This window comes from Oryx dammah, unplaced genomic scaffold (assembly GCF_014754425.2).
Source record: "Oryx dammah isolate SB20612 unplaced genomic scaffold, SCBI_Odam_1.1 HiC_scaffold_9, whole genome shotgun sequence".
Classification (NCBI taxonomy): Eukaryota; Metazoa; Chordata; class Mammalia; order Artiodactyla; family Bovidae; genus Oryx; species Oryx dammah.
The window spans coordinates 39,127,301-39,154,814 of NW_024070193.1; the positions used below are offsets into that span (position 1 = coordinate 39,127,301).

At 47.5% G+C, this 27,514-nt stretch overlaps 1 protein-coding gene across 2 annotated transcripts; it reads left to right on the plus strand.

Annotated features, from left to right (window-relative positions):
• On the plus strand, positions 1-27,267 carry EDEM1 (ER degradation enhancing alpha-mannosidase like protein 1). 2 transcript variants are annotated; one of them, XM_040245990.1, is made up of 12 exons: positions 7-639; positions 5,988-6,060; positions 9,185-9,288; positions 10,486-10,657; positions 11,661-11,844; positions 12,917-13,091; positions 15,036-15,156; positions 15,623-15,793; positions 17,783-17,856; positions 18,774-18,870; positions 20,961-21,164; positions 23,491-27,267. In XM_040245990.1, exons 1-12 carry the CDS (start codon positions 128-130, stop codon positions 23,578-23,580), a joined length of 1,977 nt encoding a protein of 658 aa, XP_040101924.1. In that variant the 5' UTR covers positions 7-127; the 3' UTR covers positions 23,581-27,267. The 2 variants fall into 2 exon arrangements, 1 of the variants encoding a protein (XP_040101924.1); XR_005721968.1 differs by lacking the exon at positions 17,783-17,856 and having other exon boundaries at positions 1-639.
• The last annotated feature ends 247 nt before the right edge of the window (positions 27,268-27,514 follow it).

Here is a 27,514-nt window from a genome sequence, read left to right on the forward strand (position 1 = left end):
CCTGGTGCGTCACGAGGGAGTTCCTTAAAGGGGAAGTGAGCGGAGCTAAGGGGCGGGCGTGGGGTGCGGTGGTCGGCGGGGAAGGCCCCCCGCGTTTCAAAATAATGCCCGCGGCGCCCTCGCGACCATGCAATGGCGAGCGCTCGTCCTGGGGCTGGTACTCCTTCGGCTTGGCCTCCACGGAGTGCTGTGGCTCGTCTTCGGGCTGGGGCCCAGCATGGGCTTCTACCAGCGCTTCCCGCTCAGCTTCGGCTTCCAGCGCCTGAGGGGTCCCGACGGCCCCGCATCTCCCGCCTCGGGGCCAGCGGACCGGCCCGGGGGGCTGTCGGGGCCGTCGTGGCTGCAGCCACCGGCCCCCGAGGCGGCAGAGGGGAGGCGGCGGCGGGCTCCGCGGCGGCCCGGGCAGGGCGTGTGCGGCCCGGCCCACTGGGGCTACGTGCTGGGCGGCCGGGGCCGCGGCCGGGACGAGTATGAGAAGCGCTACAGCAGCGCCTTCCCACCGCAGCTGCGCGCCCAGATGCGCGACCTGGCGCGGGGCATGTTCGTGTTCGGCTACGACAACTACATGGCGCACGCCTTTCCTCAGGACGAGCTCAACCCCATCCACTGCCGCGGCCGAGGACCCGACCGCGGGGACCCGTGAGTAGCCCGCGCCGGCCAGACACCCCGGAGCGCGCGCCGCACGCGCTTCCTTCCGTCCTCCGGGCGGGTGCAGCCTTGGGTCCTCCGGGTTCCCCCGGCGCTGCGCGGGTGTTTAGTTTCCCGGGGGCAGCTCCTGGTGCCTCGGCTCACCTACTTTGAGGTCGCCCTGGGCCAGGGGAGTGCATGGATGGGCCGGTGACTGTCTTCTGTCTTGATTCTCCTGGAATCTCTGAGTTACTGGACACCTGAGCCCTTTTACAGATGGGGAAACTGAGGCCCAGAGATCTGAAGGGACAGTGGCACTTACCGAGGACTGGCTTGGGCTGGGGGCCGGGGGTGGAGGGGGACGCTTAGACATATATCTCTAGGTGAACATCAAATCAAACTGAAATGCAGCTTCAAGACGAGCTCTTATCTCCCCACTTCTAGCCAACTTCCGCTTAACTGTGTAAAAAATAGAAAAATTCAGGAGTTGATCCTGAGAAGGGACTTCTAAAGCCACGCAGTGACTTGTAGGCAGAGCAGGGCTACAGTCTTTCTCCTTTATTACAGGGACTGCTCCTTAGGCTGAGGATGGTCAGGGAGGAGGGGGAGAGAGAGACTGAGTGGTCCAGATTTAGGGTCCTGATACTCAGCGGGACCTTCCTTGCTCTGAGGGTCTGTCCCATAATCTCCCTCACTCTCCGGCAGAGCTGTGAGGACAGGTCTGCCAGTCCTCCAGTTCTGTCAACCGTGTTTGCAGAGGCTGAGCTCAAGGGTCACCGCTGTTGACCTCAGAGTCCAAGAGGACAGTACTCCCAGCTGAGGACCTCCTAGCTGGAGGGAACCACTGTGCCTTGACAGACACTGACCCTGTTAGACGGGATAGGTGACTGTCTTTGTGTGGGTCGCTCCCCTCGGGTGGGACTGGAGGAGTTGGCCTGCTGGTCTCTTTGGACATTTGAGGCTTGTGATTTGCTTCACCTGATGAGAAGCAGCCAAGTTCAGTCCTTAGGTCCTAAAAAGGAACCCATACACTAAAGGGGATTGAAGAGTTTTAAAAATGGTTTGATTATCTACAAATTCTTGTTTTAAATTGCATTTGGAGAGAATGATTTTTCGTGAAGCCATGGGCACATCCGGGGTTAACTTAAAAGGACTGGGCCTTTCTAGAATTGTAGGAAACTGATGAGTTATGTTTTCAAGTTTCACTGTATCAGGCTTTATACACAGAAGTGTATTTTCTATCTCAATTTTTTTGGGGAGAAAATTTTTAACTAAAAAATTTAAAAAATATTACTGGGCTCTTCCAGATTGGAGGAAATTGAGTTGTTTTGCTTAAGTTACTTTCTTTGCTTCCTGATGACATATGCTGATGATTGGTTTGGTTTGACTGTTCAGTGACAGTCTGGATAAGTTGGGGTCAGGTCACTTTGAGACAGATAGATATGTTGCTGTTGGAAAGACGGAGTTAGAAATATCGAAGGGATACTGTATGAGAAGTTGTGCCCATAGGTTAATAATAAACCTTTTGGTTAGTCAGCCTTGGTGTCTTTGAGGAGATGAAAGAGCTCTGGGATTATGGCGGCCTTGAGTAGACCCTGGCCACTTGTAAAGTGAAAAGTTAATTTTTCTTCCTCCTTTTCCTTTAACGTAGCTACTCTCACACTTTAGTATATTTGAGGAAACAGTAGGCCACATTTACATCTCTGAAATAAATAGCCCGTAATAAATATATTCCAGATAATTATTTTAAGCAGCTGTATTCTTATAATTGTTGCCAAGTGAATTCTCATGATTCATGTAAAAAATAAAATAACAATTTGAATAATATGTAAAAAGTACAGAAATGAAATGCGAGTGCTAAACATACGTGTCTTTTCTTTTTAGTCACATTTACTTAAGGCTTAACTTGCCTGTCTTGTTTGACTGGAGATAGGGTGAGGAGTATTGACACGAAATAAATAAAACCGGAACACTGTTTAAAAATAGCAACTGTTTCTGTCCAGCTACAGATCACTATGCAAACTCAGTTCCTCTCACATCCCCAGTTTGGGTTGGAGGATCCAAATTCAGGTCCCTTCAAGTAAATCTGGATATTAAAAATTTGCAGTCGTCTCATGAACCAACAATGTTATTTCAGACCTTGGGTATGTGACCCTTCTTTGCTTTCTGCCCAACGCTATTGCAGTTCAAACAAGAAAGCAAATCAAACCACACCTATACTGGCTCCCACATGGACTGGTTCCTAGGCACCTCTCGTTTAGGATGGCTCCTCCACATTCCTCTTCCTTCCTGAAATCCTGGCCTGTTTAGAATCAGGCTCAAGTCTTTTTTTCCATGACGTCATTGAACTGTTTGAAGATGACTGTCCTTGATCTACTCAGTGCTCCTGTTGGGTCCTTTCCTTGAAGCTGCTGTTCCACGTTTTAATATCGCATGACAGTTGAATAGTGTTGTGAGTTCACCTTCCTTTCCCTGTGTCTTGTCTCCCCAGATTATCAAATCCCTGGAACACAGGGACTGTTTGTTATATTACTTCTGTGCCTACCCAGCACCAGGTAGATTTCTGAACAGGTTAAGTATATGTGGGGATTTTTTTTTTTAACACATACCTTTAATTTTGAACACACTATGTGAGCATTGTTAGCTGTATCACCAGAAGTTTTCTATAAAAGGCCAAAGTTCTCTCCATCTTCTCTGTTCTGGGTTGAGAAGAACCTTAAAAATTCAAAGTGGGATGAGGGTCATGAATATAGTCATACATGATGAATTAAGTGGGTTGCCGTCGTGGTTTGGCAGCCGCTTATGTGGAAAGACGAGCACTTTTGAGCCCAACCTGTTACCGATTCTTAAATAAGTTTGAGTTCCAGGCTGAATGGTGATCAAGAGGGTCTCTACAGAGCCTGAATGGAATCTTGATAGTTTGGTGGTGTTAGGCCAAGAGGCTTTTCTGATGTTTATTTTTTCCTTCCTTCCCCTCTCCGTTTTTCTTTTTTTCTCTCTTGGCACATGTGAAAAGAATGTGTATCAGTGATCTGGTGAAAAGAAACTGAAAGTGAAAGTTGCTCAGTCATGTCCGACTCTTTGCGAACCCATGGGCTGTGCAGTCCATGGAATTCTCCAGGCCAGAATACTGGAGCGGGTAGCCTTTCCCTTCTCCAGGGGATCTTCCCAACCCAGGGATCGAACCCAGGTCTCCCGCATTGCAGGGGGATTCTTTACCTGCTGAGCCACCAGGGAAGCCCTGATATGGTAGAAAATAATTTAAAGGTGTTTTAATGAATGCCTTAGATATTTTGAGTGGATTTGTCTGACTGAATGGAGAGAAGGAAGTGCCAGTTATCACAAATACAGTTTTTCCTGTGACAGCTCTTGTACTGGTTCTTTGTCAGTGACTGCGAGGGTGTTCTATTGAGAAGTATTTTAAACCTGAGTCCCTTTTAGCTATGTCCTAAAAGGAAAAGCACGGTAAAACATGGGACGGAGTACAGGGCTCCAGACCAGTCACTCCTTCCAGGGGCTGGGGCAGGTGGAGAGGGTGACGGATGCCGCAGAAGAGAGGGTATGCTCGGGAAGGTGGTCACACGCAGTTCACCCAACATCTAGCCTGGAGGCTGAGTGATGAGGGGCCCTGTTTTCTGCTGAGATGGGTGGTTGGAGCCAGCTGTTTGTTTCTGAACAGCAGAGCAAGGGAACTAAATATTTAAGTCCAGGAGAATGATCTGGAGTTGGTTGAATTGAGGATCTCTCTGTCTGTTTGCCCTTCTCCAGCTTTTGACACTTCCTATACCCTTTCTGGCTGGCACCATCCTTGAAGTGCAGATTTGAACCCGCAGCTCTTGTCTTGAGAGGACCTTTTACAGTCGTGTACGTGTGTTTAGAAAGAATCAACAGCTAGAAGCAGCAGTGCAGTTCTTCAGCCGTGCAGTGTGCTGGCTTCATGGCTGTGAGACACTGGTTCGCTCTGGTTCCTACATAGCCCCTTCTAGATAGCCTGCTGCACAAAATGTAGGTAAAGTTTTGCTATACATTCTTTGCCCTAGACTAAGTGGCATAAGCAACATAAAACTAAGGTTCAGGCAAGAGAAGATGTGAAGTGTTGGAGCTGTTTGTGCCTGCGCCACGTGGGGCCTGCTTCGGCCCAGCTAAGGCAGATAGGAGGCCTCTGAGAGCAGAGAACGGATTAGGAACACAGAGATGCTTGCTGTCCCCGGGAGTGTGGGACAGGACCCTTTACAGACACCCAAGGAGTAGGTAGCGTGGTCTGGGGACTGGGTGGAAGATGTCATATCGGTGCATCAGTTGCTGAAAATAAAACTAGGGCTTTTTCACTGTGGTCTTTGATACTCATAACCTTGAAACAGTCATCCCGTTTTCCTCCTTACGTACATCTTTTTCATTTCTCTCCTCAGTTTCAAGTCTTTTCAAGCTTCTGCAGTTATTAATACTTCCTGGGTCTGCGGGCATGGGATGGGAATAACTGAGCCCCCTAGAACTTGTCAAACCGACTTGATGTTTCAGTCTTTGGCCATCCCCACCTTTCCCAGATATGTCATTGTCGTCCTGGTGATTTTTTTTAGCGTTACAAAGAACTTGTCAGTTAACCTCGCTGCGGTCCTGAAGTTGGCGTCTGAAGATGATTTCAGAAGGCGCGATGGGTGTTGATTGTGGGGCAGGAGGTGTGTGGGCAGAAGCATTAAGACAGCTCTCCGTAAGAGAAGCCCTGCCTTTGTTTCTGTTAAAATTCCAGCCTGTTAAAACTCCTCAAGATTCATGGAGCTGCGGGGGTGGGGTGGGGGTGGGGGGGATTCTTTGGGTGAGGTGTTAGTGAAACAATGTAGAAAGCAGTTAATTTATTCCCCCGCCCAAAGGACAGATAAGTGAGATGGGGACCGTAGTTGAGGTATTTATTCACTGCTTTGTGTGTGTAATCTGCCGCAGTGTCTGATTTCTGTATTCAAGTTTTAGTTACAGGCAGGTCATGTGACAGGGCCTCTCCTTTTTCATTCCTAATGATTTCGAAATCAGAGCTTTTTGAAGCTAGACAGAGAGATCATCTATAGCGATACAGCTGGGTCTCAGACAGAGCAACGACTCTTGCTTTCCATCTCCTTGCTTCCTGTTCCATGCTCTTTTTTTTATACCATAGTATAAACACGTGCGTCTCTGCTCTCCTGTGACTCTGTAGAGGCTGTCCCTTGTGCGGCAGAAGGACCATTGCCCAACTGATCCATCCACAGGGGTCCCTGAATAAATAAAGGCTTCCAGCAATTTTAGTTTCTAATGCGTGTTTAGTTTTATTGTCTTTTCCCCCCCCTCTTTTAAAGTACCTTTGTGTAATTTTCATTTCATTTCTTTTTCAGCTCAAATCTGAACATCAATGATGTGCTAGGGAATTATTCCCTTACTCTGGTTGATGCGTTGGATACCCTTGCAGTAAGTGTTCGGCCGTATTTATTTATTTATTTATTGAAGTTAATTAAGATATTTTGGAGTTAATACCGTTGCTTCACCCCAGGGATGAGAATTCCAGGAAACGTGATACTCAGAATGTATTCATAGCCGTTGTTCATTTTAATGAGCTTAACACGGAGAGCAAGATAAACACGGAAGGTAAAATGAGAGGAAATGTGATCCCCCTAAAAATGTGGAGAAGGCAGTGTGATTATTTTGGGGAAACCTATTTTTGTCCCAGTTTCCCACTATTTTATTCCTTAAAGGAACCAGTTTACAGATACTGGAGTTAAGATTTCTGAAGTGAAAGTCAAGATCTCCAGGGGAGAAGATCCTCTGAAAGGTCCCACAGCTCCTGACTCCCTGAGAGCAGGTCCAAGCCCTGGTCCCAGCCTCTGCAAGAGGCCCTCTGTGTGAACACTCTTGTGTTCTTTGCTTTCTGAGTTTCGTGTGGACACTGCCCACTCTAGACTTGGGCTGCCAACTTGGAGACTGCCTTTACCTCCTCAGGCCTTATTGGTTTCCCTCAGCTGGAGACCTCGGGACACATTCGCACATGGGAAACAGGCCGGCCCCTGCATGGTTCTTATTACCAGGCTGCCCTGTGCACATGCTCTGCATCATGGCGAGGGCTTGTAATTCCGGTGGAATGTTAAAAAGTTTCCTTATAAACCTAATTTTACTGCCTCTTGGCTCTTCTTCATTGTTTCAGCACACTTTTACCATTAGAAAATTTTTACTCTAGCCGATTCCCAATCCTGCATTTTAACTGTCCTTAAAAGAGTTTAAAACTGTCAGGAGTTAGAATTGGGTAATTCTAGCTAAGTTTGCATGACGGCTGTCCTAGATCTTGACCAGCAGCAAAATTACCAGAACCGGGGGAGAGCTTGGGCGGTCTTTGTGTGTTCTCCTGGGCTCACGGTCTGCAGGAAGTCCAGGGTTGCATGCTGCCAGGCTGTAGTTGCACAGCAGTTTAGTTTCCCTTCTCAGTTTAATTTCTCCTTCTCAAGTGATGGCTGCTGCCTGTCGGTATCCACCGTCACCAATCAGAATAGGCCCAAACTAGTGTTGTTGTTTGGTCACGCAGTTGTATCCAGCTCTTTGCGGCCCTGTGGACTGTAGCCCGCCAGGCTCCTCTGTCCTTGGGGTTCTCCAGGCAAGAATACTGGAGTGGGTTGCCATTTCCTTCTCCAGGGGATCTTCCCAACCCAGGGATCAAACCAGGTGTCTCCTGCATTGGCAAGCAGATTCTTTCCTGCTAAACCTACCAGGGAAGCCACCCAGACTAGCATGTTCACCCTAATTAGAGTTAACTCGTTGAAGATACCAGAGGCTGACTCAGCCTACAAATGTTGCTTTAAAAAAAATCCCAAGACATATATATATATCTAGCTTAGAAAGGCCACCTTTTCTCCCTGAGCCCTCTCATTTGGTCCCATTGTATCTTTATATCTCTCTGCCGTGCTTGTGAACTACAGAGACCTTGCCCCTGTTCATCACTGCACTCTGTCCACACCTCATGGTGTCCGATACATGGTGGGAGTACAAATAGGTGTTAAGAAAATGAATTTTGACACATCTGACATTTCCCAACACAGATTCCAAGGGTGTGCTCCTGCAAAGGAGAATTCTGTTCCCAAATGAACTTGAGAAATCCTCCCAGTCTGCCCACTCTTAGAAAGCCACTGTGGACACCAGCCTTTTCAAGGCTGTGAGTTCTGCAGTAAAGAAGCCTGTGTAATGCTTCTGTCCAACCTAGCTCTTCTTCAGCCTGAGTGAGCGATTTCAGAGCATCATTACTCTGTTCTGTAGCTTCTAAAATGGTAAATTACACTGTGTCCCTGAAACCTTCCTCCTCTGTCTTGCACGTGCTCTGAGCTCATATCAGCATCTGCAACTGCTAACAGATTCGGCTGCTGGTGAACATCTGTAGGGAAACAGACCCATTTCTGTGGTTTTCACAGTAGAAATATCCGGTCTTTGATGTACACTGCAGCCTTCTTTTTCAGATGTTACTTCTGTTGAGGTTTCCCTTTGCTTTTGCTGACATTTTAAACAAACTGTAACAGGTGTATTTGGGAAACACTCAGACAATAGCAGTCCCTTGACTCCTTTATGCAACTTGCAGCAGGATTGCATAATCTTGTTAAAAAACAAAATTAAAAGCCAGAAAAGAAACTGTACTTTCTCTGCATGGAACAGCAAAATAACAGTGAGGGGGAGAAAAAGACAAAAAGATGCACTAGATCAATAATTACTAGGAGATAAGAAACACTTGAAAAAGTAGTATCTGAATGACATCATTTGTTTTTTCTTTCTTTTTTTTTGGATGTGTCCTTATGCTGTCATTATAGTCCCAGGATGGTCATAAAATTTTGAACAGCATGAAAACATTTCAGTTCTGGTTAATTTATCAAATTTTATGCTCAATTTGCACTTCACATAAGAGAGAGAAGCTTGGAATGATACCATATCCACACACCCAAAAATAGGAATCATAATTCTAGAATATTTTTTATAAAGGACGTAAGGCTGGTTACTTGTGTGTTATGTTGGTTTTGAATGGCATTGGCCTTATGCTGTCCTCCCAAAGATAATACCACTATTTCTCAATGTGTTCAGACATCTGGGTAACAAGCAAAGAGTCAGTTTCCCAGATGTTTTAGTCTCCTGGGAGCCAAGCACCCAAGCTGTTGAATTATTTGAGGAACAGAGGGAATATCGTGTTTTTTGTTTCTTTTATTTGGGGATTGGTTTTAACTCATTTCAGGAACTTCAGGAACTGTAATGCCTGCTTTGCTAAATAATCAGAGTGAAGCTGAGGGAGGATGCGGAGGGGTGGTGACGGCTGCTAATGATTTTATGAGGCGTTATTGTCAAAGTTTTGCCGTCTGCAGATACGGTTCTTGAGTTTGGTGGAAATGGGCTTGCCATCTGTCGCAGAATGTATTCTAAGAGATAACTGGGCTTTTTTGTGTTTCTGCTCCCATGAGTGGCAAAACCACAGCACGTACAGACATTCAGATGATGTGGCCCAGCTCCTGTGATCACGTAACCTCAGTGTCATTTCATGCCGTCATAATGGCTTGTGTTCCTCTTTTTAAAGATAATGGGAAATTCATCCGAGTTCCAGAAAGCAGTCAAGTTAGTGATCAACACAGTTTCCTTTGACAAAGATTCCACTGTCCAGGTCTTCGAGGCCACCATAAGGTAAAAGGATTGTCAAACAGACTGAAAGCTGGTCTTGTGTGTGTGAGTGAGGCGAATATCCCTGTGAGGGTTCATGGGCCACAGGGTCCAGCTGGGGAGTCCATGTAGACCTCGTGGGCTCAGTGTCCCCTTTTCATCCCTTTTGGATGGTTCAAAACTGAAACAATTGCCGTTTCAAAGTAATTCCATTTGGGGCTGAATAGAAAGACACTTTAATGTATATTTAAGATAGGTGTCCCTTTAAAAGAGTTTTTTATGATTTCACTTTATGTCTGGTCTCATTTCCTTCACTGTGTCCTAGGAAAACCCCTGTGTATTTCTGAAGAAATCAGAGTTTCTCATCTCACCTACCACCTGCAGAAAACCACTGCTGACCATGTGGGTCACTTTGCTCCCTGTGTGTCTTTCTCTCTCCTTCCTTTCCCCCCTACCCCTCTAACTTCCTCCATCTCTCCCTCTAATGTATTGACTCATGCTTTATATCTCACCTTTTTAGTTTGATAGACTGTGACGGCTTTCCTCTTCCACTGAAACTTTGAAAATTGTATCACTGCATAACATTCCAGATGTAGCATTTATTTAAAGTTCTGAAAAATGTCAGAGTCCACTTCAGCTCATTGGAGGGGACATGAACTCATGGCCCCTGAGGGCTGGGGATGTAAGCTGGTGGCCCCTGTCTCTCTGTGGGCCACTCTCTCCTTTTCTCCTCCTCTTCCTCTCCTTGCCTCTGCACCAGAAGTTGGAGAATTTCATGTTGTTTGGCAGCCAGAGCTACAAAAGTTACTTGGTATTTGTTATCTTGCTCTTTTCTCTTTTCTTGTTTGGCTAAGTTTTCTCCCCCAAGTGAGAGAAACCAAGAGTAGTTTATTAGTACTAAAAAGTGATAGTTATGCTGGGACTGATGAGGCCGCTCCCTTGAGATGAGATGATGACGATGACCAAACAAGGTTATCACTAGAAGTGGATATTCTCAGTAGACTCAGATGAACGGATCACCTTCTCCCTTTCAGTAGTGTGCTTAGCTAGCAATTGATTGTCCCCTGTAAAGGGCCAGAAAGAATGTCAGGGGGTCAGTAAGTTTAGGCCCTCTGATTCAGGCAGTGCTAAGTCCATAGGGGATTCGAGCCTGCTGCCGTCATTCTGAACCGGACTGTACAGCCAACATGATTATTATTCTTTTGTTCTTCCTGTCATTAGGGTCCTGGGGAGCCTTCTTTCTGCCCACAGAATAATAACCGACTCCAAGCAGCCCTTTGGCGACATGACGATTAAGGGTTACGACAACGAGCTGTTGCACATGGCCCATGACCTGGCCGTGAGGCTCCTCCCTGCCTTTGAAAACACCAAGACTGGGATCCCCTACCCTCGGGTAGGTGCACGGTTTCCATGACTCACCCCCTGACTGAATGAACACTCTTTGTTGGTGACTTTATTTGTGGGAGAGGAAATCCATGTCCTTGAGAGAATTTAGCCCTAAATACGATATACATCGGTTTTAACTCATTCAGCCTTTACTGAACACCTGTTGTGTGCTGGGCATAGGACATATCTGACTTATCCTTCCTCTTAAGGAAGTTACGTTCCTCTGCTCAGTCTTCTTAACCCTTTTTACAGGTGGGGTTTGTATCCTGTGCTACAACAAAACAGTGAGGGGACTTTGTCTTCATTTCTGACCTGGGTCCATTTCCCCAGACACCCTCACATGTATACCATAGGAGTTCAGTGTATGTTGTTTCACCGGGACCTTTCAAATAAAGCCTGTACAGACCAGTAAGTTAGCTGCTGATTTAAATGCAAGATCTGGAAGAAGATTCTATCTTTGTGGCGTCTGATTTGCTGAGCCCAGAGCTCCTCTGGGAGTTGAGTCAGGCTCTGGGTAACCAGTGGAGAACTGCCAGACCTCAGGAGCCTCTATGATGGAACAGGCTGTCACGCTCTCGCTGGGTGCCCTTTCTCTGCCAGCCCGAGATTTGTTCATGTTTGCTGAACAGGACTGGCTTCATAGCAGCTCACTTAAAATTTCTACATGATTCCACAGATTGCCTTTGTCCCCCATGCCAAAGCCTGGTGCTGCATAACCGTGAAGAGAACCTGGAAATCTGCTGAAAAGAGGCATGTTAGTGAATAGCGTTATGTGATTCCCCCAAGACTGGCTCTTATGAATAACATGGGGCTCTGATGTTCGTATCATCTTGTTTGTGTGTCTTAAACTCGTTCCCATGTTTGTCCCGGGTGTAGAGCAGGAGGCAGGGGCTGACTCAGCCTGCAGTAAGCTTGGTTCCTTAGTGGAGTGTGGTCGCTGTGACTTGGCCTCCTAGCCACGTGAGTTCCTTGACTGTTGCCACAAATCCTTTGTCTCTTTCTATCCCCAGGTGAATCTAAAGACAGGCGTTCCTCCCGATAGCAATAATGAGACGTGCACGGCCGGTGCCGGCTCCCTCCTGGTGGAATTTGGGATTCTAAGCCGACTGCTGGGGGATTCCACGTTTGAGTGGGTGGCCAGGCGAGCGGTGAAAGCCCTTTGGAGCTTGCGGAGCAGCGACACGGGATTGTTAGGTGCGGGGAACCTGTCAGGGTGGTGCTGAGAGCATCACCCCCTTTCCTTTCCTCTTCTCTGGGGCCCTTCCTCCTCTCCACTCCTTTTTCCTTGTGCCATGGAACCTGAAAATTGACAGCTCAGAGAGGGGGCCCCTCAGTGTTTCTCCGTGTGATTTTTCTCTTAGAGGGAGAATGGAAGTTTTGATGGCATGGAATCATGCTTTTCCTATCTGAGGGCTCCCTTCCGATTTGAATCCCTTGGCATATTCCACTTGAAAATAATTGTTAATGGGAATGCTATAAAAAGAGCTGCCTCAGAGGCAAATGATGTTGCTTCAGTATGAGGTTCCAAATATAGGAATTTAGAGTTAACTGGTTGAGTGACTTTCTCCTTTACAGAAATCTCACTATGTGGTAGTAGGTTGAAAGCCAGATTAAACCAGTATTAGATTTTTCTTTTTTTCCTCCAGAATTTTGGTCAAGACATTATTAAAAAATTATTTCAAACATACTGAAAAATTCAATTTCCTACTGAAGTAGGAAAAAGGGTCATGAATAATGAGCCCCTATGTACTCATTATTTATCTTCAATAATTATTAGTATTTTACTAGCTCAAGATGTTATCTTAAAATAGGTTGTTGCCTCTTATGTCTTATTTTGAGAAATATTTTCTTGTCACTGGGAGGGAACTGGATTGGGGGTCTTGGAGCCTAGAGTGTCATTGCAAAAGTACTGCCATTTAAAAGTGATTTTCGATTATTCCTTCATTTCTCACAAATTTGTTTTATTTAACAACAGGAAAAATAAAATAGTCGCCCCATTTGTCACCCAGTGTCACCCCAAATTGTCAACTTTAAAATTTTCCATAAGCCCTTCAGCCTGTCACATGAAACTTTTGTATACAGCACTTTTAAATCCTAATACAGATATTTTTAGTCTTCCTTCCATTTGTCAAATCACGCAAGAGGCCTTGTACCCTTGCCTCCTCTTCCCTGTGCGGGATGAAGGTACTGAGGAGCCATGGGGCTGAAGTAGGAGGCCTCCTGCCCCTCAGCCCTGGGTCCTGACGAGCTCCACTTATTTTCACAGGCAATGTTGTAAACATTCAGACGGGCCACTGGGTCGGCAAGCAGAGTGGCTTGGGTGCCGGACTGGACTCCTTCTATGAATACCTCTTGAAATCTTACATTCTCTTTGGAGAAAAAGAAGACCTAGAAATGTTTAATGCTGCATATCAGAGTATTCAGAACTACTTAAGAAGAGGGTATGTCTCCTCACTGCCTGTCTCGTTGTTCCATTGAGCAAGTAGAATGTGTCTTGAGGAATTCAATACACAGGCTCTGGTCTCTGGCCTCATTTTCTTGCCTCCTAGTTGTTAGCTGGTCATTTGGGGATGAAGTGGTGTATTGGCTCTTTACGGCTATGTAACAAATTACCCTGAAGCCTAGTGGCTTAAACAGCGAATGTTCTCTCGCCGATTCTCATGAGGTCGCCCACAAGCTCTGGGTGGGGGCTGCAGCCATGTCATGGCTCGGGCCAGGCTGGAGGGCTCCCTGCCAAGCTTCGGTTGCTCCCTGGCTGTGGCCGGAGGTCTCAGTTCCTTGCCACATGGACCTCTCCATAGGCAGCTCATGGCAGCTGGCTGCCCCAGAATGAGAGGTCTGAGAGAGACAGAAGGAGACCCTCCAGAAACTGCCCTGTGCTTCCACGCCCTAATCTGGGAATGACAACCAGCACTTCTGCTGGATTGTTGGTCACACAGACCAAGGCTGGTGCAGTGTGTGAGGGACGGAACAAAGGTGTGACAGCCCAGAGGCAGGGGTCACTAACGGCTGCCACAAGGAGTGACACGTCCCTGGGTTTCTCAGGCTTTAACTGTATGTAGAGCTGTCTTGTAGCACAGTTGTTTTGGTTCACTTTCCAGAGAAGTTAGGTTCCGTCTTTATACTTGATGAGAGGAAGGACAGGTACCACATTTTTTTTTCCCCTCTACGTTTGTTTTCTTAGTAATTATTTTTTATTTTTTTAAATTAATTTTTATTAGAGTATAGTTGGTTTACAGTGTTGCATTAGTTTTTATTATACAGCAAAATGGCGTGTTTGTTAAAAACAATACTGCTTGCTGCTTGTCGGTTGTGCATTCAGGATGGCAGAGAAGTGGCATTTGAAGCTGCAGCAGCTTCTACCCTATGCCTCCTCTCTCTTCCTGGGTCTTCCCCTGTGCACTTGGCATTTATTAAGTGGCCAGTGCAAGTGACAGCTACTGAGTTGCCTGCTTGGTAGGATTTTCTCAGACACATTTCCACCCTAGCTGTTGTACGAACATGCGAGTGCAATGTTTAGGTAAGAGGCTGTTTGGCCAGAGTTCAGTCCTTTTTGCTTTTTAAAGCCCCTGCATTTACTAAATCTAGTGATAATCCCTCAGCTCCTTGCTCTGATGTGCTCCTCCAGGCCCAGGCCCCATAGTGTAGGATTCTATTAGAGATGAGACTCTTGTGCAGAAAGAACTAGGCTTCCCCACTCAGGTCAAAACTGACTCACTGTATAAACCAAATTGAAAGTGAAAGCGAAAGTTGTTCAGTCGTGTCCGACTTTGCGTTCCCATGGACTATACAATCTAGGGAGTTCTCCAGGCCAGAATACTGGAATGGGTAGCCTTTCCCTTCTTCAGGGAATCTTCCCAACCCAGGGATTGAACCCAGGTCTCCCACATTGCAGGCGGATTCTTTACCAGCTGAGCCACAAGGGAAGCCCAAGAATACTGGAGTGGGTAGCATAATCCCTGCTCCAGCAGATCTTCACACCCGAGGAATCGAACAGGGGTCTCTGCATTGTAGGCAGATTCATTACCAACTGAACTATGAGGGAAGCTCTGTACAGAAATGCTTTTGCATTGGCTGGAAAATATACCAAGTTACATGGAAATATTAGTCAAACCTGCATGTCAAAGTGCTTTCTGCAAAGTGCAGTGACAAGTCAATGTGTTACGATGGCCAAGTTCAGAACTTTTGTCTTCTAGTAGGTGTCATCTCGTGCTAGAGTACTGTATTGACAGGGAGAGAGGGTCTGTCTCCAAAGGTTTAAGGAATGTGTTGGGAGCAAAGGTTGATGTTGATTCCACTGAAGTGAAGCTGCTGGGGGCTGATGGAGGAACAGGGCTAGAGCTGTGTCTCTTCCTTTTCTCTGACCATTCTGCTTGGCTCCTCAGTCGGGAAGCCTGTAATGAGGGAGAAGGGGACCCGCCCCTCTATGTCAACGTGAACATGTTCAGCGGGCAGCTCATGAACACGTGGATTGACTCTCTGCAGGCCTTCTTCCCTGGACTGCAGGTATTTCACAGTTCCGTTTGCTCAGTGAAAGAAGTCATTGGAAAGGGTTCCGCCCCCTCTTTTCTTTTTATGGTTCCAGAACATTCTCTGGCTCCTTCAGATTTGGGCAGTTCATGGCATAGTATGTGTCCATTATTCTCTTTGAAAATTACTCCACACTGAATCAGTGCAAAGCCATGCCTGAAAAGTAAAGGGTGTAAAATTTCTGGATGGTCCATCTCTCAGGTGTCGATGCTTTGCTCATGAGGAGTTAGCCTCTTGTCCTCTGCAGTCCTCAGGGATGTAGTGCTGATGGCCAGATGGGGGGTGGCATCTGTCCCACAGGCAGCTTTTGGGTTGGGTTTGTCTCCAGCTATGTTTGTGGATCAGATAACCAGTGGGTGGAGGGGGAGCCCAGGGCCCATGTGTCACATCCTGCCACTGTGAGAACCCCATCCTAGCCTGGGGCCCTGCGTCTTTCCCACAGGTTCTGATAGGAGATGTGGAAGACGCCATCTGCCTGCATGCCTTCTACTACGCCATCTGGAAGCGCTACGGGGCCCTCCCCGAGAGGTACAACTGGCAGCTGCAGGCCCCCGACGTGCTCTTCTACCCGCTGAGGCCCGAACTGGTGGAGTCCACGTATCTCCTCTACCAGGTACTGCTGGGAAGACCTGGAGCAGTTGGTTCACAGGGAGTGCTTGCTGACAGGTGGAGAACCAAGTTACTTCACAGTGACTGTTGGGGTGACCGCCAGCCCAGAGCCTGGTGAGCACGGAGTGTAAACTGTGGTTCCACAGGACAGGGAAGGCATCCACGGTCACATACACGTGTGACCCACATTGTGCAAAGCTGGCTCCTGTCTTCACTCCAGGACTTGTTTCTCCCATCCTTAAAACAGCCAAGAGGCAGATTTAATACTCACTGTTTTCCAAATATATTGGACCAAAGAACTCTCCTGGGGGGATGCATTTCTGTCCTCAGGTGCTGTGGAGCCCTGGGCTGTAAATTATTGAGACGAATGAAGTCTGTTTCTTAGCTGGGAAGGGAATCACCTGGGATTCATCTGAATACCTATTTTTGTTTAATCCTTAAAAAAAAAACAACAACAGTCTTTCTCTTTTGTGAAATTACTTGAATGCCAGAGGAAATGTCACTTTAACTGTGAAGAATCTTCTCCCCCACAGTTTAAGGCAGATATTTATACCTCTGTGCACGCCGTGCATATGTACACACCGAGAGCTGTCAGCCATTTGCAAATATAGCACCAGAGCTGCTCACTTTCTGAGAGGCTGGCCCTCCGTGTGTTCAGCAGCCGTATAATGATGTGCGTAGTGGGCAGGCCCTTGCAAGGAGATCTTACGAGCTCGGCTAGCAGGATTAGTGCTGTAGTTTATTTTTATTTTTTCATTTTGACTGCACTGGGTCTTCCTTGTGGTGCGTGGGCTTCTCTCGTTGCAGAGCGTGGACTCCAGAGTGTGCAGGCTCAGTGCTTGTGGCACATGGACTTAGTTACCCTGTGGCGTGTGGGATCTTAGTTCCCTGACCCGGGATCAGACCCATGTCCCTGACTCGGAAGGTGGATTCTTAACCACTGGACCACCGAAGAATTCCCAGTGTTGTAGTTTAGATTTATTCAATCTTTTTTTTTTTTTTTTTAAACACCAAATCCTTGCCATTTGCTTCTACAAGAGGGAGAAATCCTGTGCAGCTGGTAATTGACCTCATGGGGTAGAGAGACCTCGTGAGTTGTAGGTAACCTGTCAGAGGAGGAGCCAGCCTGTGACTCTGCCTCCCTGGACTCAGGGCCGAGTCAGGCCACTCACGCTGCCAGGGTGACTCGGCACCGTCTGAGGCCTCCCCTTAAGCTGAGGTCTGTTGCCCTTGGGTTTAGGCTCTTGGCTTCTGTCACTTTCTTTCCTCTTGCAGCTTCTACCTCACATTGCCTATTTTCTTAGAAGCCAAAGAAATCTTCGGCTTTACCGCCTTGCCCTCTCCCTGCACTTCTCCTAATCCAGAGACGGTGACTTTGTGGTCATTTGCTTCTGCTGCTGCTGCGGGCTTGGCACTGGGAATGGATTGTAGATTTTCCCAACTTTTAAAGTAGTTTTGGGAGGAAGGTCTAGTCCTCCCAGAGAATTTTTCTTCCCCTCACAAAACCATCTGTGAGCCTGTGACAGAAGAGGCAGCGGCCCCGGGTCTGCGTCCTGGGGGCGATTAGAGAACAGAGTGTGGAGGCCCCTGCAGATGCTTCAGAAGTCTTGCCCGGCAGTTCTTCCCAGCGCTGCGTGTGGAGTGGAGGCAAAGTCCTGTTTTCTTGTGCTCGCAGCTGATGTTTCTGAAGAGTTCTGAGACAACACAGAAACTGGATTTGTCCTTAGATGCAGGACTGTGTCATGGTGGGGATCAGGAGAGCCGAAGGCAGGGGGTTGATCTGCCCTGGAAGCAGGCCTTCTTGCCATCCCCAGTCTGACATTCAAGTTAAGCAGGTTGGAGGTGCACTTTGACCAGAATCCACAGTATGCCTTAGTCCTTTAACGTTCGAGACCCTGTAGGATGAAGTGACCGCCCCTCCTTCGGGGAAGCCGCGTGTGTGGATGGCGTGTCCCAGGCCCCGCTGGATCACACTCTCTCATGTTCTCTCTAGGCAACCAAGAATCCCTTCTACCTCCATGTAGGAATGGACATTCTGCAGAGTCTGGAAAAGTACACAAAAGTCAAGTTAGTTTCCTAAGTTCCTTCCTCTTCCTGTTGACCACTTTTATTTTGAGTCGTTCTGGGGTAATAATATTCTATTTTGTGTTTTACTTTTTAGAACAGACCCTTAATGTTAATTTTGCAGGGAGATTCCTTGCTTTTTGTGTAGTAGAACCTGCCCATTATAGTGTGAATTAAAAAAATTCTTTTAATTCACAAAAAATTCACAAAAAATTTAATTCACAAAAAATTGTTTTTTGCCTTTATTCCTGTAGAGTTCCAGAGGACTCTGTGGGCTCTTTTTAAGTAACTTATTTCCTTGTTATACAAAAAATACATATAGTGAAAAGTTCAGGGAGTATAGAAAATATAGAAGTAGAATATTATCACTGTGATCTCCATGTGCAGAGATAACTACCATTAGCATTTAAGTATAGAGTCCTACACTCTTTTTTATACATTTATATATGTCTGTAATGTGTGTATACGTGTATAAAAACTAAATTTTGTGACCTGCTTTTCTTAACCTAGTAATAAATGAACCTAGAAAATAAATATTTTCTTAGAAAATACTGTTTTAAACCATCCGAATGAGAAGTCAGTCTATAAATCTTGGGACAGGAAATGTAAATCGGTCTTTTGGAATTTGTTGCCGGTCAGTTTTCTTGGTGTCTTGTCACGCTTTTGGCAAACACTCTCCACCACCCTCGGACCCCTTTCCCCACCATTCACCTGATGATTTGGCTGCCAGACCATTTTTTAACGAATTTGCAGTCAGTCAGTTGAGGCTACAAAAAAGGTAGCCTTTAAACCCACCCTATTTTATTTTCCCCTGTGGCGTTTGGTCATTGGTTATTCTGTTAATAGATGGCTTCTGCCTCTTAAATGAGCGAGCATGTGGGAGGGAGCACTGTGGGACTGACGGGACGATTGTTTCGTAGGTGTGGCTACGCTACGCTGCATCATGTCATCGACAAGTCCAAGGAGGACCGGATGGAGAGCTTCTTCCTCAGCGAGACCTGTAAATACTTGTATCTGGTACGTGTGCTGTGAGATTGACCCAGAGTGTTTGATTCTGCTGAAAGCAGGCGTTCCTTCTTTTTTTTTTAAATGGGAGGATAATTGCTTTACAATGTTGTGTTGGTTTCTGCTGTACAACAACATGAATCAGCCATAAGTATACATATGTCCCCTCCCTCTAGAATCTCCCACCTCCCCACCCCGATCCCACCCTGTAGGTCATCACAAAGCATATCCCTGTGCTATACAGCAAGCAGGCATGCCTTTTGCCTTCCATCTAACATACATGAGCAGGCACTGCTCTGTGCTGGGCATCTCACTGGCCCAGGCGTGCCACCCTGTCAGAACAAAAGCACATTGATGTGTCCTCTGTGGTTCCTGGCCTCATGGAGGAAGTACTGCCCAGAACACACACACACACGGAGATCTAGCGTCACACAGCGTGTGGAGTGCAGACAGCAGTTCTTAGAGGACCCTTGTGAGCCTGGGGGTCAGAAGGCTCCTCTGAGGAAAAGAGCAGGGTCTCAGATCTCATTTTCCCTGACACGTGTGTTCCCGTGAGACCCACAGCCCTGCCAACTCTCTGTCCAGACACACATGCTCACCTGTTTGGGTAGAAACTGAACTTTTGGATCTGGAAGAAACCTTTGGGATCATCTGGTCGGTGTTCATTCTTCCCCTTGGGATCTGCCATCTCTGGAGGGAGGTCAGGGGTCTTGCTTGGGTTCTGGGGGTGGTGACGTGGCAGAGCCGAGGCTTGAGCAACCAGTCCTGACTCCTTGTCCAGTGCCCTTTCCACTCGGCTACTCAGCCATGGACACGTGAGGCATTTGCACCAGGGCATGAGGCTGCTTTCTTGCTCTCCAGGCTCCAAAGGTCGGGAGGTCCTGGTGGGGAAACAGCATGGGGAGCTTAGGTGAAGATCTGGAGATAGCCATCAGTGGTGATAGGTTCCCTGTATCTAGTTCAGTGGTTTCCAAGCCTGGGGGCAGCTGGGTTGGAGTCACCCTGTTAAGATTAGAGCCATGTTGAGTTGGAAGGTTCAGAAGCAGGCACAGGAGTGTCATTCTGCCAAGTGGCTCAGATGGTTCTTCCAGACATCCGTTCCTGCAGCTTTGGCGTCTGGGATGTTCAAGGGGCAAATCCTAGAGCGAATGAATGAAGGAGACCCCCAGGGTGTTTGAAGGGAAAGAACTCGGTCTGGTCATGGGGGGAGGGGGAGAACCTGGGCTGGCCCTGTTCTTCTCCTTCGCTCCTGCTGAGTGTTTTTTTCTCATTTGTAAAATACTTGAGATGCCTGTAAGGTTTTTTCCCATCTTGAAGAGATCTGTTCTACATTTTGCCTCGTATGTCATTTTTTGCACACCTGCTTTCTCCCACTCTGACCTGTCCCTACTAGGCTAGGTCTTCTTTCTAGATGCCCTTGCTGCACCCTTCTTCACCCCCATGTCCATTGCTGAAGGAAGGGACTGCCTTGGGTGCCCTGTTCCCACAGAGCCCATGTAGGAATGTGTGTCAGGGCCAGACCCTGGGGGTCCAGTGAAGAATAAGCCACGTACCTCCTTCTCTATGGAGTTTTTACAGGTTAGGGCTGAGGTGGGGGCCAGTTCCTGAGTCCCAGCACTTGAACTCTCAGGGGAGCAGGGTGAGGAGCATTATCTGGGGCCTATACAGACTAGTGTCACTGGGGCCTTAGCCCTGGGCTTTCTAACCTCTAGGTCTAGGTGGGATCAGGGAAGTTCAAGCATCTGAACTTAAACATAACTGGTGATTCTGCCCCACGGGCTTCCCTGGTGCTGCTAGTGGTAAAGAATCTGCCTGCCAGTGCAGGAGACATAAGAGACGTGGGTTTGATCCCTGAGTCAGGAAGATCTGGAGGAGGGCATGGCAATCTACTCCAGTATTCTTGGCTGGAAAATTCCATGGACAGAGGAGCGGGGCTGGCTTCCAGTCATAGGGTCACGAAGAGTCACACTGACTGAAGCCACTTAGCATGCACACTTCACAGCCTGGGTTGGTCTGAGAGCTTAGCAAAGTAGTCTGGACTCACCCCTATAAATTAGTTCCAAACATGCTACAATTGTATCTGTTTTTTTTTCCCCCACTAGCTCTTTGATGAGGAGAACCCAGTACACAAATCTGGAACCAGATACATGTTTACAACTGAGGGACACATTATATCTGTTGATGAACATCTCCGGGAGTCACCGTGGAAGGAGTTCTTCTCTGAAGAGGGAGGGCTGGACCAAGTGGGAAAGTCTGGGCACAGGCCTAAACCTCAGGAGCTGAACGTCATCAACTCCAGCTCCAATGTAAGTTGCTGTCTCCGGGGCTGATTTGTCTGTGGAGGAAGAGAAAATACTCCTCATCCTGTTGTCATTCAGGGGTCCTGACAGAATATTCCTGGCACCCGCAGCTTGGGTAATTTGAGAAGTTTCAGCAGGGGGCCGTTTCTGTAGGTGCTGTCAGGGTGTAAGGATACCATGGGGGCAGCCGCCTGCCAGTGCTCTGGGCTGAGGTGCCAGCAGACAGGGTGGTCACGGGAACCCTGATGCAGAGAAGCCGGTGCCGGGGGCGGCCTCTGGGCAGGAGCCGCTGCTCTGGGTGGGCTTCTGTGACTGTGTGGGAAGGGGGCTGGCAAAGTGAACACAGCGCTTCCGATCTGCTGGAGCTTCTCGTGGGCCAGCCCCACCAGGGGCCCGAGGGCCAGGGAGCCTGTGAATAGCGTCCCTTGGGTCAGGACGTCCCTGGAGGTCCGGTGGTTAAGACTCTGCTCTCCCAATGCAGGGTGCATGGTTGATCAGCTGTCAGGGAACTAAGATCCCACATGCCATGTGGTGTAGCCAAAAAATGTTTAAAGTGAGAGACGTATCTGGCCTCATTTAAAGGGGGAGGGGCGCTCAACTGGGCACGCTTGGACTATCCCCAAGAGCAGTGAGGAAGGTTTGGAAACAAATCCTCAAGTCTTTCCTTTCAGCCAAAGATAGTTGTGTTGATTTGAGCCCAGCAGGATGGTCTGGATGTGGCCGCTGCATCCGGTGATAGAGCAAACCTCATGCTCTCACAATGCATCGTATGCCAGCTCCCTCCTCAGGAAAATCCTCAGTTGCCAAGAGTCCTGCCACCTCCCCCCAGGCTACCTGGGTTAGGGCATGCCCTCTCATCCCAGACTGTACTTTTTCCTTTCGTGACTCATTGAAAGTCTTTATTATCAGTCTCTGAACTAAATCAACAGGCCAGAGCAGAGCAAAGTCCTTGAAATTTCCATTAGGCCATGGAGTGTAGGTTAAATGAATAAAATACAACTGAGAAGGAAAGGGAAGGGCAGGAGGAAAAGTAACCATCAGAGCCAGCATTTATAGAGTTCACATGTGCTGAGCACCAATCTAAGTGCTGAAATTAAGTATGTGAAATTCTCATAGCAGCCCTGGGAGGGGTAGGTGTCAATGTGTCCGTTTCGTAGACAGCAGCAGCGAGGCACTGAAAGGTTCAGGTCACACGGCGGAGCACATGGTGGAACCCAGACTTGGACTGAAGGAGATGCTCGCCTCACAGACCAGATCCCACTGTGCCAGCCGCCAGGGGTGTGGGCCAGTCATTGTGGTCCTGGTGTTGGTTGGGCTCAGGGTCTGGTGCAGACGGAGATCTGCACCCCCCCCACCCCTTCCTGAGTGCTCGTCAGTAGGAGGCTGTGTGAAGTGCTGTTGGGACATGGAAGATGGAGAAATTAGCTTGCTGGCAAGCCAAGGAAGGCTTCACTCGGGAGCTTGATTCTCAGTCACTACTGGAACGATGAGGGGGAGGTTTCAGAGGGACAGGCAGAGGGCACAGCTCCTACAAAAAGCAGGAGCTGGGAGGGAGGGTGGGGACCACCTGAAGGACCTGTCAGTCTGGATCTTGCAGAGATGAGGCCCTGGGCAAGCGAGTTCCAGTAAGAGCAGCAGGAAAGTGTTTTTCTGAGGAGGGGCGTGAATGTATGTGGAAACTGCTTCCACACAGCACATTCGGTTCTCAAACTTAGGTCCCCTCTGAGAGAGAGGGAGAAGAAAGCTTAGCACTCTTAATCATGTAAACTCAGAAAAGCAACAGGTTTCAAATAGCCAAAGGTTTTTTTCTTTTTGCAATTCTGGATCGATTAAACACGCAAGGGATACAGCTTTTAGTCCGAACCATCTGTACTTGCATGCGCGTATGTCTTTATGTTTTTGGCCACACCTTGCAGCATGTGGGATCTTAGTTTCCCAAGCAGGGATCAAACCTGTGCCCCCTACAGTGGAAGCGTGGAGTCCTAACCTCCAGGGGAGTCCCTGGGTGCATGTCTTTAGTTTCCCTGGGTCTCTACATCTTCATCTGTAAATTACATCAGTGGTCCTAAACTGGAGGTACCTGTGCTCCTCAAAGGACATTGGGCAGTGTCGGGGGACATTGATTGTCACAGCTGGGGATAAGGGGTGAGGGGCATGTAGTGGGGGGGCCCAGGGATGCTGTTAACCATCCTGCAGTGCCCAGGATAGGCCCAAAGAGTCCACAGTGCTAGGATGAGAAACCCCAGGGGAGGTCATCTGGTCACCCCTTCTGAGGGATTAACACACAGGGTTTTAACTCATTCAAATGGTACTTCATTGATTTTCTTTCCAGTGCAATCGGGTTCCTGATGAGCGGCGATACGCCCTGCCCCTGAAGAGCATCTACATGCGGCAGATTGACCAGATGGTGGGCCTGATTTGATCTGCCCTCCCCCGTGTGGTCTCCATCTGAAACCGGGCCCCAAACAGCTGAACCCCGGGCCAGGCCGAGACCCAACCCGAAGTGGAGGAGGATGGAAGTCTGGCCATCCATGATGGTGTAGGAATTTCTTTCCAGCTCCCCGCGCACATCTGGTAGATCCTTGCACACTTTAGTGTTTCTCTTCTGTTCAATAAAATGCCGTTTGTCTTAAGGATATGCTTTGAAGTGGAAAGGTACGTAGAAGTTGGCCTCTTACGATGTGCTCCGTGGACAGGGTGTCTTTGGCTGGATCCTAAGAGCTTCCTACTTCGGGGTCTGTCGAGTCAAGTCTCCTCTGCCTGTGCTCGTGTGACTGCAGCCTGACTACCTCTCCACTGGAGGATTGTGAATGAATTTCTGTGCAACAGGTCCTGCGGCTCCCCTGACTACTCTGTTTATTCCATTTTGTTATCCCCTCTCTGGATCGCTGGGCTCCTTCCCAGGTCTCCTCCCTGGGACTGTCAGTCGCGTGGGGAAAAATCCAGTTATACGTCTGTGCCCCGTGTGATTGTCACAGTGACAAGATTATCTGCTCACAAAGGAAGCCGAAGTCTAACAGGCAGTCTCTTAGGCTGTCGCGTCACCGTTCAAGAGCCTAGCAAGTAGGTCTTCCAGGTGGTGGTCTCTGTTTCCCATGAGCTTACCTGAGGATCTACCACGGTTTCAGAACCAGGTGCCTTTTAGGGAGAGAAAAATACCTGTGATCATTTGAGTCTTATATCTGCCAACCAAGGATTCTCAGTTCTGACCGTGTTTGGGTTGGGATTGTTTTGTTTTCGTTTCCTGTGTCTAGTGCCAATTAGCCAAGTCAGGGAGAAAGAAACGACCAAATGACTTCCTGGTGTCCTTGAGCCGTTTCTCTGTGTAATACAGGCTTTCGATTAGTGCCTTACATTTTTGTTTGGGCCACTGGATGTCACAGCTGCTGCTATGGTTTTAGCAGGCTTGTTTCGTATTGCTCCATGGTGAGACCACAGTGAAAGGGGGATAGGATGGCATATCAGGTAGGTAGATTCTGAAAACTTCTTGGCCCATCCCTGCCTTTCAGCCTGCTATTTTAAGCAAGCATATATACGAAGGAAGTCGTGCTAAAGCACCTCTCTTCTTTGTTGTCATTATTTCCCTAGCGAGAATGGAGTATGTCTCTTTGAACTTGTGCAGAGTGCTCAGAGAAAGCAGAGGTGGGCTTGAACCCTGTACTTGGCTTCCCTGTAGCGTCAGAGGTTGAAACGAATCTCCGCAGAGAGGGTAGGAAGTCTCTTCAAAACCTCCAACTTCACCTGTCGTGTGTGGTGCCCCTGTTACTGCTGGCACACTTCAAATGATTTTATTTTAGTCTTTTTAAAGCTAGAAGAGAGGGCTGCGTAAGCCGTTGCATTTCCTTCTAAAAGAGAGGAGTTTTATTCTTCTTGAAAACTTGTGTTACTGTTTTTTAAAATGGGTATATAATTCAGTTCTTTGAGATTTCTAGAAAAGGGATTTTCAGTAATAAATGTCACAGTAATCAATGTCTGTCTTTTTAACATTTACTGTGCAAATTGTTTTAAAGGAAAAAAAAACACATCAAATGCTTCTTATTTTACATTTTTTCTTCATTTTAGAAGCATTCTGTTTATCACACTGTCTGACCTACTGAATAGAAAATTTTCTTTGAGAATATCCTATATATTTTCAATGCTTCATTGAAACCAAAATATCCCATTTAAATACACACACATGCACAAGTGGCCCTGCGCCTTTTCTCCAGGTATGCCAAGATGGGACTATCAGTGAGCCTCTTGGGAGAATGGGGCACCTCAGGGAAGAAAGTGGGCCCTCCGTGATCACGCGGTGGTGTGATCACACCCGCACGACCCTCTCCTGTGGGCTCAGGCATCCCATCGCCCCTCCCACTCTGGACCAGGGGCCAGGGCCTGAGTGTTTCAGAAGCATCTCAGGGCCACAGGTTGACGGAAGACATGTTCCCTCTCAGCTTCCAGGTCCTGGACTTGTACCGGTTGTGAGTCCGAGGGTGAGGGGCTCATTCTCACCCTGGTTGCCAAGCTTTCAGGTTGCCCTCAGTGAATAGATGCCAGAATGCCATCTCTTGCTAGTTACAAGAGAAAGTTCTCTGAGCCACATTCAAATCTTGCTTTCTTTTTGAAGATCAGAATGTCGACAATTGTGATGTATCCTACAGGGTTTTTGCTGTTCCTTCTATTCTGTGTTAGAAGAGATCAGGGAGGGGAGGGCTGAGGAGAGGAGTGTCAGGGGAAGTCCCTTGCTCTGTGACTTGCCCTGGGAACACCCTGATGCCAACCATTCCACGCTTTGGAACAGCCCGCACCATCCTCGTATTCCCAGGTGCAGCTCGTGTCTAAAGACTCCGCTTTAGTTGACTCAGTGAAAGTGGTTTTGCCAAACCTTTGTGGGAAGCTGCCTTACAGCTACCTTTGTGGGTTGAGTTGAAATCTATCCCCCCAGAGTTCTAAATCGTTCCAGGGCAGGCTTCGTGGGTTGAGATGGTATAACTGAGGGATTCTGTTTCCTGGAGGAGGAGGAGGTGGTGAGGAAAGTGTTTGCTAGGTCTCTGATTGTCCTGGCCTGGGTGAAAATCAGCTTCCATGTTCAAGTCTGTCCTTCAGAGCTTCTGCATCCCCAGGTTCTGAGGCTGTCCTGGGTCACAGGGCAAGAGCACACACTTCAGTAGTTTTCTAGGTAGTTATGCTCCAGGATGGTGTCTGTGCAGGTGGAAGTTAGTCTCTAGCTCTCTGGCTGGATAAGTGCCATGGTGCAGTCTGAGGGTCTCAGCTGAATTCCTCTCTTACCTCCACGCCGTGTCCCCCACCAAAGAAAAACACCCCTCAGCCATTTTCTTAGTTCACTTGATTGAATGATTGCAAATTGTCATCTTTTGCTTTGGGTTTCACAGACGCAGTATCAGACATTCCTTTTTCCAGAGGTCTTTCTCTTTTGCTGATTTCAAATTTAATGCTGGTTAACAGGTCGGGCTGGATGATTGCCCTAGCCCTGCAGTGGCTGAGCAGGAACTTTAGGGAAAAAAAAAAAAATCTTGATCTTTCTTTCCTTTTGCATTCCCAGACATCCAGCTCTTTCTCTAGTGCCTGTTCCTGCAGGGCAGGGACTCTTGTGAAAGTGAGAAGAGGGGGGTGTCTGGGCTGTGTCTCCAGGTTTTACAGGGCTCAGGGTTGTGTTCCCAACTTGAATCTGGATGTGAATCTGGCGAGTGTCAAGTACCTGTGGACCTTCCCAATTCATTATCCCCTTCCCTCTTTCTGAGAGGCAGAGAAGTAATATTTTGAAAGGTATTTTTAGTTTTAAATAGCAAAACACAAGCTGTATTTTTTATTTATTATGCCCAAGAAAGGGAAATCTGTTTTTACAAAAGGACAAAAATCTAGAGTTGGAATCTCTGGGAAAACCTATTGAAATACACAAATGCTTCTGTCTGTAATGTGCAATATGCTTTGCAACTATAGATGATATTTTATGTGTAATCTGTAAATAAGAAATGTATTTAAATTAAAAGGGAGCTTTTTGTAAAAGGACCAAATGTTCTTTTATAAATGTACTAAGAAATATCTTGCTCTTGGAAATTTATTAGGATTTTTATGAGTAATTTTTATTAAAATAATTCTTTTTTTTTTTGAGTTGTCATTTTGTTTCTCTTTTATGTACTTACATATGCACATTATATAGAGGGCTAACATGAGGAGCAAAGTCTTTAAGGGAAACATAAAACTGGATGAATAAAAACTTTGTTTTGTTTTTTTACAGCTCGGCCCTGACTAATACCACTCCAGTTTGTCTGCCACGCCATGATTTAACCGTCCTTCACATATGGGTCAGAACCACTTTTGGTGACCTTTGTTCTGTCTCTACCCTCTTTACCTTG

What these genes read in the sequence shown, in the direction of transcription:
- EDEM1 (XM_040245990.1), top strand. Translation starts at nt 128, where the DNA reads ATGCAATGGCGAGCGCTCGTCCTGGGGCTGGTACTCCTTCGGCTTGGC. An exon ending in ATGCGTTGGATACCCTTGCA is followed by an intron (nt 6,061 to 9,184) that starts GTAAGTGTTCGG and finishes CTCTTTTTAAAG; the next exon opens with ATAATGGGAAATTCATCCGA. An exon ending in CCTGTAAATACTTGTATCTG is followed by an intron (nt 18,871 to 20,960) that starts GTACGTGTGCTG and finishes TTCCCCCACTAG; the next exon opens with CTCTTTGATGAGGAGAACCC.